Here is a 10892-nt window from a genome sequence, read left to right as displayed (position 1 = left end):
TCCCGCATTGCAGGCGGATTCCTTACTGTCTGAGCCACCAGGGAGGCCCAAGGGATGTCTCTACGAGAATGCCATGTTTCACACGAGTCTGGACCATCACTGACTGGTGACTGCTACCATGGATGTCTCTGTCACAGCAGTTCCTAAATATCTCTTTGGTTAAATGGCTGGTTGGTTTGCCACAGACTTCTTGAGGAAGGCAGGAGGGAAAATAAACTGTTCAGGGAATGTCAGAAAGGACCCCTATCAGCTCATTTGTTTTCCTTTTCGCCTTAATGGGAGTCACACTGTCAATACTTTTACCCTTGACCTGACAATGAGACTTAAGAGACCATTCTCCGTGAGAAGAGCAAGGCAGCCCACTACACATAAGTAGCTGAAAACAAAAGAAATACCCACCCTTGAAATAAGCATGAAGAAATCTAATAAAGCCCAATTATTTCCCATGATGTTTGTATTGTTGCTCTTCTGAAATATCAAATCTCTCATTTTGGGGGTGCTCCTGCCCTGTTGGTGCCTGACGCCCGTACATCTTGGGGGCCCTTCCACGGAAAGCAGCTCTCATGTGAGCCGATGCTGTGGCTCTGCTCACAGGTTCCTCTGCATACAGAGATATTTCAGATACCTGAAATACAGGTTTCTCTGTATTCTATCTGTGCAAGTCCTTAGATCTAGGGCTGATGCTTGCAAACAGAGTGACTTGTATCCACCCTCCGCCCCATGCCTTTCGGTGCTAAACTGGTGGAGCTCTTTGGGGTCATGCCGAGCACTGTGATCTTCATTGCCTCTGCCTCCCTGTGACCAGCACCTTGGGCAAACCTGGCTGTTCTGTCCAAGACATCTAGGGAGCTGGTCTCGTCTGTCCCCACAGGTACGACGGACTGACCCAGAGCGAGGCTGACCCCCACCTGGAGGAGCTCCTCGGGCTGGTGGTGTGGCTGACAACCTGTGGGAGGTCAGAGCTGAAGGTGTTCGACAGCATCACTTACCCGCAGCTTGAAGGCTTCAAGTTCCATCACGAGGCTTCTGGTGGGTCTCTGGGTGTCGCTGGGTGCTTTGCGCCCTGAAGAGGCAGTGCTGGTCATTTCCCGCTTCTCTGTGCAGAAACAGACATGTGGCAGCTGTCGGTGACTCAGCAGGGCCTGATTCTGTCATGCCTTTGGGGGATTACCTATGTATTGAGCATCTCTCCTTAATACATTTTTCCAAACACCCTGGGTGAGACTTAGAGGAAATGTTTGCTCAAATAATAGAGACAACCTGTGATTTCCATTCTCACCCCTGATGTAACTTTCTTGGTGCCATCTGCTTGTCTAACAGGGGCTGATGGCCCTGAAACAGCAACCCAGGCTCAGAGTCAGTGCCTCCTTAGTTCTATGATATATTGATTGATTGACTGACTGATGAATTCAATCCACATGTACTGATGCCTCTGTCCAGCAGCTGCTCTGCACCATGCTGGGAACCACTGCGAACAGGCCAGGCGTCTGTACCTTACAGATGCTCTGCAGAGACTGTCACATAAACCCCGAGCTATAACCTGTTCAATAACTGGCTGATAAATAGGAACAGTGGTAACACGAAGGGTGGGGTTTAGCTCTGCCTGGGTCAGTCAGGAAACTGCACAGAGAGTCTCATTCAAGAGAGGTGTCGAGGCAAATGATGGTGGGCCAGGAAAGAAGGAGGGGGACGAGGTGGAGGGCGAAAAGCTGTGAGGCCAGTGTAGGAAAAGCCACTGGATGTGACTCCAGCAGACACACAGGGCAGTGTGAGGATTAGAGAGGAGTTTCAGAAACATTTTGAGTGTCTGAGGCAGAGAGAGCTGGAAGCAGAGAGCTCTGTGAGGAAGTGTCTCAAGGGCAGGATTGAATGAGGCTTTTTCTGGAGAGAAAAAGGGGGGGTGGGTTCAGATGGTCTTTTTATTTAATAGCTTGTCTAGAAATGAAACTGACTTTGCTTAGTAATCTTTAGCATCATTTGATTTTAACTAATTGAAACCAATCCTCCAGCCCCCTGCTGCCCAATGGAAATATAATGTGAGCCACATTCCATAATTTTAAATGTTCTAATTACAAAATTTTAAAAATTAAGAAGAAACAGGTTAAATTATTTTTCATAATATATTTCATTTAACTCTGTATAGCCAAAATATTACCATCAAAAATGTGATCATACAAATAACCGTTAATGATTTTTTTCACTGTGTTCATTTCTTTGTGCTATGTCTTAGAAATCTGGCATGTATTTTTCTCATGGCACGCCTGGGTTCACAGTAGCCACATTTCAATGCTTAATCAGCCAGTACGTCTTGGGCAATGCAGCTCTAGCCTTACTCATAGCCTAGGCAGATGGCTTCTCTGGACTTCAGATAGATATTTACTACAGGAATTAGAAAGTATAAACTTTAAATGGCACACCCTTGTGATAATTCAACCACATATTTCTGGGCATAGTCAGGAGAAATGGCTTGCAGGATGATTCCTTTTTGCATCTTCAGGGGTGACTGTGAAGAATCTTCAGGCCTTTCAAGTCCTGCAGAATGTTTTCCACAAAGTCAGCGACCCCATCCTCTGCACCAAAGTCCTGTCATCCATTAGGACCATGTGGACCTGGAACGCCCGCAACTTCTTCCTGCTGGAGTGGACCCTGCAGCCCATCTCTCAGTTTGTGGAGATCATGCCCCTGAAGCCGACCCTGGTGCAGAGGCACTTCTTCCAGATGCTGGAGGCCCTGGTGTTTGAGCTGCGTTATGTGCCCCATGAGATCCTGCGGAAGGTGCAGCGTCTGATCCAGGAGAGCCCGGAGTCACTCTGTACCCTCGTGGCCCTGCAGAGCATTCTCAGGATTGCCGGTGGCGACCCACTCTTCCCTGACATCTTCCGGGACTCGGGGCTCCTGGGTCTGCTGCTGGCCCAGCTGCGGAAGCACGCCAAGATCCTGAGGAAGTCAGGTGCCTCCCTGGAGCGTCAGGAGGGGAAGTGGGGAATGGGCCAGGGTCAGTGTTAGCTGGGCCTGGTCTGTGTGCCAGCCCCAGCACCCATCAACATAACAGAGAGAAGTGAGCATGCAAGGGTCACCTGGTGCCATGAAGCTTAGAGAGAGTACCCTTGGGATCCATGGCTTCACAGAGCAGGCAGACTCCCTGTTTTCTGTAACTTGCTTGCTCCTCCCCACGATAAGTTGAGAGGGATAGGTGTAACTTTAAGCCAACTCATGGGACTAACTCAGGCCTGATGAGTTCTAAGCTATGAGATACCTCCTGCGCCAGTTATTGTCTGAGTATGTAGATGGGTAGATGGGGAGACAGGGCCTCAGGAGTGCAAAAGGCTTTCAGAGAGGCCTGAGCTCTGGGTGGGGGAAGGTATGGGGTCACCTCTGGGCTCTACTGGAACATGGCCACCTTGCTCACATGGGGCTGTAGGGCCCAGTGGTCTTCCCTTGGAACAGAGGTCAGCAACCAGGGCCTTGCTGGCCCAGCTTGCCCCTCTAAGCTTGGCCACACTTTTGTGCGCCCTGCTGGGTTGTATGCCCATGGCTTCTTGGCAGCATCCCCTCGCCTCTGCTTCAGGACTGCTGGCCTGGGCTCTCTTCCTGCCTAACCATGCCCCATGCACATACCTTGGATTTTTCTATAAGCCTTCCAGGGGATTCTGATGCAACTCAAGTCAGAGAGCTTCTGATGTAGGGATTGTAGGGTTACATCTTACAAGTTGGGACGCACACTCCTTTATAATGGAAGCATGATATTCATCTTTCTTTAAGAAGATAGATATTGGACATGCCAATGGACACGAGTTTGAGCAAACTCCAGGAGACAGTGAAGAACAGGGAAACCTGGTGTGCTGCAGTCCATGGGATCGCAAAGTGCTGGGCTGAGCAACGACAACAAAGAGGGCAGAAAAGTGACGGAATTGGAGGTTTGGGGCCATAGCACACGTGCTTAAAATTTTCTTTCCATTGTTTCTTAACTATGGCAGGAAAAAAAGAGATCAATCCTGGAGTTCAAGATACAGAACGAGAACTGACTTGTGTGATGCTGAAAACTGTGGTCACGCTTCTGAAAGGGTCGGTTAGGAATGCAGGTGAGAATGGGACCAGATTCACACTGTGACTGCTTGGGGAAACACTGACTATTTCCTAATGATTTCTGTCAATGTTCAAAGGCTGTATCCAAAGAATAGCCAACCCCATGGCTGTGGCTAATGTCCATTTACTGCTTTATCTCTGGTGACCATCAGTAAACTGGTAGACACATCGGTTGACACTTTTTACTGTTTAGGTTGCTAAATAAGGTTGTGAGTCAAAGAGTTCTCTTAAATTTATGAGACCACAGAAACCCCATTTCCCTCAAGTAAAATCTTTTAATATCTTGCTGCACTGACTATAGATGCTTTTATAAAAAGATTCAAATTGTAAAATATTGTCCTCATTTTTAAGAGATATAATTTGATGTGCTTCTAGCCCATGATGGATTTAATAGCTTCATTCATTAAAAAATTTTTTTTTAGCTTCCTGAGATCATGTGGCTCCCATGTTTAGTAATACATGCATAAAATATATGCATGTATATTATACTATAAAGCAGATGCATCAACAAAGTGGCATGAATGGGTTTGGTAATCTGGTGCATCTTTACTTGGGGCCTCAGAGGTCAACTATGCCGAACGTGAATGGCTATTTCATTATGGTAGAGCATCTCTCATGTGAGACTATAAAAGATTTCCTGGAGGTTCTGGTTAAAAGGGAGATACATATTCCTAGGTTCCCTCCCAGAGGTCTAATTATCAGGTCAAGGAAGAACCCAGAAATCTACTTTTAAAAGGCCCTCTAGGTGATTCCATGTAAGGAATACCTGGCCCATAATTGGGAAATTCTGCTTTATGGAGTTGACCAGCTCAAATCCACATCTTGCCATTTGAATGATCCAGTTACTTTCTGGTTCTTATTCTACATGTAATTACTCCAAAGATCAGTCCCGGGGAAGAAATTCTTAGGATTACTTTTAAACAAAAAACATACCGTTAGCCAAATTTCTTTGATTCTGCTCCCCCACCATCCCAAGAAACTGCTTATGAATTAAATGCATTCTTAAATTCTGGCTTGCTTTGAACAAGACTTTAGGCAGAGATAAGAATTGATAAAATAAGAATTGCCATTGGCCCTGGATTAGGGAATTATGTGGAAATAAATGTCAGAGGTACATCCAATTTAAGTTTATATTACTTAGAAAAGGGGGAAGGTGGTTTCAAAAGCAGAATTCTCACTGGAGAAGAAAGCAGTTTTCTTTTTAATTCTCAGCTCCGTAGTTTCTCTATTCCTCTTCTTATTTTAACAGTAAGTATTGATTTTGAAAAAAAGTTTCTAATGGGTGGAAAAAACATATACATATGTAGCCAAACAAACTTGGAAATTGTAAAGAAAAGCTGTCCTTACAATTGAAACTAAGGTCCCAAGATAGCCATCACTCTAGCAATACTGTCTGTCTGGTCCCCAGTTGTCCTGAAAGACCACGGCATGGTGCCCTTCATCAAGATCTTCCTGGATGATGAGTGCTACCGGGGAGCCTCACTCAGCATCTTGGAGCAGCTCTCAGTCATCAACACCGAGGAGTACATGAGCATCATCGTGGGTGCTTTGTGCTCGTCCACTCAGGGGGAAATACAGCTGAAACTGGATCTCCTGAAGGTGATGTCGAGTCCTCCTTTGTGATGGGCTTTCCTACTGACACGCAGCACGTGATCGGCATTTGCCCATGCTTTCATTCCTTCACTTGGTCACTTATCCTACAGGTGGAGTGGCACTAGCTGCTGTCACAGACAAATCCCACCTGCTCAATAGCCTGGCACATTAGAGGCTTCTTACATATGGTCCAGTCAGTAATTGGGAGGAATGTCATTCAGGGACAGCTGTCACCTAGGCACCTAAGCCAGCCAGCAGATGAGGGAAGGGAGAGCAAAGAAAACGGTGCACGCTCTTCTCTGGCCTAGAACTGGTGCATATCCAATTTTCTTTGGGCAGGATTCATCCGGATGCATGAGGTGCCAGGAAATGTAGTCCTCGGTGGGGCCGTTACTTCCCAGCCGCACTGCAGACTATGGAAGTGGCGCCCGAATTGGTGGTGGCCAAGCTGCTGCCTTGTTTAGCCGCCCAGCCTTTAGTGAGCAAGGCCCGATGCAGAGTGCCCGGGACACACAGTGGAGTGAAACTCAGCCCTTGCTAACTGGTACCTCTAGACTGGGACTAATACTAAGTAAGCAATCATGGAGTCGGACACGACTGACGTGACTCAGCGGCAGCATGGTGATGCAGCATGGTTATGCCCTGGTAGACGCTGAAAGCAGGCTGCCATGGGGACAGAGAAGTAGAAACCAGTGTTGCATTGCGTGTTTGAGGAAGGGTCACGGAGGAGGGAACGTCTGAACTGGGAAAGGAAGCCAAAGGCAGTCAAAGGGACAGGAACAGTGGTCACACAGGGAAAAGTCAAACTAGGGTGTCACCTTTGGACAACAAAGAAAAGCGTATGTATATGTTTTTATAATATTGTTAACCATCACCAAATTGTCTTAAAATAGTTAAAGATGAAAATAACTGTCATCAGCCTTATAGCTCTCACAATTTTGTTTCTATTCCTGCTTTTCCATTTCTTTTGTCTGTGGGGGCTTATACCTTTAACAAAAATCCTCTATCTTTCATTTATGGCTGTTTAAGAGAAGGGCAGACTGAAATGCAAATATCCCCCAGGGAACTGACTTGGGGACCTGCCACGTCTGTGTGCAAAACAACCCTGCGTGCAAAACACACTCCTGTTTCATTACCATGTTATCCTGGACCACCGGTGAATTTTGTATAATACAAAGTTGCTCTCACTTCCAAATTAAAACCCTCAGCCATAGTTAGCCATGAGATGACATGACCCTTATGGCAGAAAGTGAAGAGGAACTAAAAAGCCTCTTGATGAAAGTGAAAGAGGAGAGTGAAAAAGTTGGCTTAAAGCTCAACATTCAGAAAGAATCATGGCATCTGGTCCCATCACTTCATGGGAAATAGATGGGGAAACAGTGGAAACAGTGTCAGACTTTATTTTTTGGGGCTCCAAAATCACTGCAGATGGTGATTGCAGCCATGAAATTAAAAGATGCTTACTCCTTGGAAGGAAAGTTATGACCAACCTAGACAGCATATTAAAAAGCAGAGACACTACTTTGCCAACAAAGGTCCGTCTAGTTAAGACTATGGTTTTTCCAGTGGTCATGTATAGATGTGAGAGTTGGACTGTGAAGAAAGCTGAGTGCTGAAGAATTGATGCTTTTGAACTGTGGTGTTGGAGAAGACTCTTGAGAGTCCCTTGGACTGCAAGGAGATCCAACCAGTCCATCCTGAAGGAGATCAGTCCTGGGTGTTCACTGGAAGGCCTGATGCTAAAGGTGAAACTCCAGTACTTTGGCCACCTCATGCGAAGAGTTGACTCATTGGAAAAGACCCTGATGCTGGGAAGGATTAGGGGCAGGAGGAGAAGGGGATGACAGAGGATGAGATGGCTGGATGGCATCACTGACTTGATGGACATGAGTCTGAGTGAACTCCGGGAGATGGTGATGGACAGGGAGGCCTGGCGTGCTGCGACTCATGGGGTCGCAAAGAGTCGGACACGACTGAGACTGAACTGACCTGAACTGAGCTGATCTCAGTATAAAACCATTTAACAGTTAGAGAACGACATTCAGTTTATTTTGCCAACTTAATTTCTCGGCAAAGCCAGTGTCAGGCTCTGATGTAGCGGTATTCGTGTCGTCTGATGACCTAAGCCCGTGGAGCTCAGCAGAGCCGGTGTGTCATGAGAAGCCCGTCCGAAAGTGGCATTTTGACTGCGGTTATCGTGCATTTCATAGATGACAAGAACCGAAACAGTGACTTAATCACAGAGTCAAAAAATCAGTGAAGGTGATGGAACAAAAAAGGAAAGTTAAATGTCTTTTGAAAGATACTGGAGCTCCATGGTTATGTGAAGTAACAGGTCTGAAGGGAGCATGTAGAGGGGAGATTAAAGGGGAGAGACAGCAAGAATTAATGAGAGTGTATAGCTGGAAAGCGCCTTGGCTTCAGTGGTCCAGTCCTGATGTGGCAGTAGAGACAGGCCTGGAGAGACTCTAATACTCAAAGGTGAAGCTGAATTTGAATCTAAGACGAGTGACTAAAAATTTGATGATCTTTTCTCTTCACCATGCTCTTTGTTGAATTTTTTTCTCATATGTCTCTGTTCGACTTAATTCAAATGAGGGACAGGGAAGGCAGGGAGCAAGACAGTCTGGACTTTGATTTTCTCTTGGATGAATAATTGGAATCCCTAACTGTACCTGGCATTTTCACATTGATAGTCAAAGAGATCCACGGAGAGGAAAGTTTCGGAGAGAACAGTATTTTTGTGTCTATTATAGAAAAGCTCTCTGCTTTGCTCCAAAGTTCCTCTTGTTTACCCGATAGCCCAGAGGCACCGTACTGGAGTGTCAGACCTTGGGTAATAGGACTGAATTTCCAGAATTGGCCGTAAAGCCATGGTGTTTTACAGATTCAGTATCATTTCAGTATCACACTATCAAGAGAGTGCATCAGGGATGAATAACGTGTGAGCTTTTTAACACAGCCATACTCTGGGCTTCCCGCATAGCTCAGTTGGTAAAGAATCCACCTGCAATGAGGGAGAGCCCGGTTCGATTCTTGGGTCAGGAAGATCCTCTGGAGAAGGGATAGGCTACCCACTCCGGTATTCTGGCCTGGAGAATTCCATGGACTGCCTAGTCCTTGGGGTTGCAGAGAGTCAGACACGGCTGAGCGGCTTTCACTTTCACCCTATGCTCAACGTGCTGTCTTCTTCCTTGGTACCTAGCTACTGCTGGGCAGTGAGGAGGGTGCCTGGCGCCGCCATGGCTTTTCCGGGACCAGGCTGATAACCCACTGAAGCTCTGGTGGGTTGTGGGGAAGGATTGGGCCCCAGAGCCTGTTTCAGCCTTGCCCACCATCGAGTCCTATGAGCAACTAGCCAACATTTGCTGGAATCTGATGTGAGATAGGCCTTTGTTTTAAATCACTTTGCGAACCCCTTGGGAAACAAAGATGTAAAATTAGTTCTGGCTAGATTTCCCATTTTGGTAGTTGAGAGTATGCCTGCACTGTGCCTGCAAAGTGGGTCAGATGTAGAATGAAGGGGAAGTGATGGAATGTGGGGGCCTCAAAGGCAGGACCCTCCACCCCACCACCTGACCGAGGTTTGCATTCTCTGAAGTATATTCACATCATGGTGCCACCCTCACTTCCCTTCCCTGAGAATCAGCCAGCTGCTCTGGAGGAGAAAATTCCTCCAGAAACATGTGACTTAAGGCAGTTGCTTCCAAAAATCCAGTGGTGCTTCCATACCAATACAGAAGGACATGTGACTTCACCCCCTAATTCTGGCAAATGATAACCGAGTTAAAGAATAATGTAAGCAAATGAATTTCCTCTCCACGGCCAGTGGGACCATGATTGGGTTATGCACAAATTCAGATTGATTTGCTAATATACATTTAGCTGTTCAACTCTGAGCTTAATTGCATTACCTCACCCGTCTTCCAGCATGACACATGGAAAATTATGAGGAATAACAAATAATAGAATGTGAAATAAATCCTGTTAGTCTTAACATAGTTAGCGCTTTGCAGCAGACATCCATTTTATAGATTCAAGCTGGAGGAATACTAACTCAGAGACGATGACATGGTAACTGAGTTAAGGAGGAGAAAATGTGCTTAACGCTGACCTTTCTTGAAATGTGTCAACCCTAGCCTGATTACTTTGACTTCAGCTGATTAAATTTACTCCCTTCCGCAGACTTGCAAGCCTAGGTGATGCATTATCACGCAAAGTTGAATGACAGTAATGGAGACCCTCCTCCTAGGCCCCCAGTTCCTGACAAATTGTTTCCCGAAGTAGCGCAGTATTTATTTTCCTTTATGATAGAAATGTTTCTCTTTAGTTGCTATGAAATTAAGTCTTTGTAATTAGATTTTGGACTCTTTACTTTATGACTCTGCAAATATGAAATTAACCCCATCCCAAGAAATAATAGAGAAGCCTGAGGTCTAATGGCATTACCCCCATTTTAGATAATGACTCTGAATTCAATAAATCAAACAAAGCAACAATTAAGGACAGCCATTTCTTCCCCCCTCCCTATAGGAGGAGAGAAGTGTCATCTAGGAATTAAGGGGATAGACCCTCTGAGAGACACAGATCATAAGGATGGCTATGATTGTGTTGCTCTCTTTTTAAAATATCTGCCCTCAGCACTCGGAATGACAGAGATCTGATGAGCAATATTTGGTATAAAACTGGACAATTGGAAGGTGGTTTCTTAAGGGAAGAGGGGAGTTTTAGTGGTCATCTAGCACTCAGACAATCGCTTATAATCTGATTAGTTTTATTTGTTAATCATTCTCTGTTTTGGGTGTTTATTTTGTCACGTGTTGTGTGATAAACAGAAGACTTCCATTCATTCCATTTGCCCTGAATAACGTAATAGTGGTTTTCAGAGCTACTGAAAGCACTCACATAAACATAGTTTAACACCCTAGAGCCTCAGATTTCTTGACATGTCGGTACTTTATCTATTTTTCATGGCACTAGTCACACTGAGACAGGTTGAGACAGACAATGCTGAGCCACACTGACCAATGCTAATGGTCAGTCAGCCTTTCACGTGGATTATCAGATGGCAGGGAGAGACCACCGCCACTCAGCATGCTTGAAGGTTAGAGCGCACTTCCACCTCGGTAAAGAGGCACTAATTCTGTCCAGAGTGAGTTGCTCATACAAGGCAGGCACAGAGGACTGGCCCCAGAGTCCCAGGGCTGGGGGTG

The 10892-nt window shown here is 45.9% G+C and overlaps 1 protein-coding gene across 1 annotated transcript in view; it reads left to right on the top strand.

Annotated features, from left to right (window-relative positions):
• Positions 1 to 10892, top strand: part of WDFY4 (WDFY family member 4) — a 233556-nt gene that overhangs the window by 18902 nt on the left and 203762 nt on the right. The window contains exons 7-10 of the mRNA XM_068982260.1: positions 872 to 1029; positions 2498 to 2950; positions 3978 to 4082; positions 5495 to 5685. Coding sequence (XP_068838361.1) covers positions 872 to 1029; positions 2498 to 2950; positions 3978 to 4082; positions 5495 to 5685 — 907 coding nt within the window. The remainder of the gene's footprint in view (positions 1 to 871; positions 1030 to 2497; positions 2951 to 3977; positions 4083 to 5494; positions 5686 to 10892) is intronic.

This window comes from Capricornis sumatraensis, chromosome 10 (genome assembly GCF_032405125.1).
Source record: "Capricornis sumatraensis isolate serow.1 chromosome 10, serow.2, whole genome shotgun sequence".
NCBI lineage: Eukaryota > Metazoa > Chordata > Mammalia > Artiodactyla > Bovidae > Capricornis > Capricornis sumatraensis.
The sequence above is the reverse complement of the archived record's forward strand: the minus strand, read 5'-3'. Positions and strand labels throughout refer to the sequence as shown.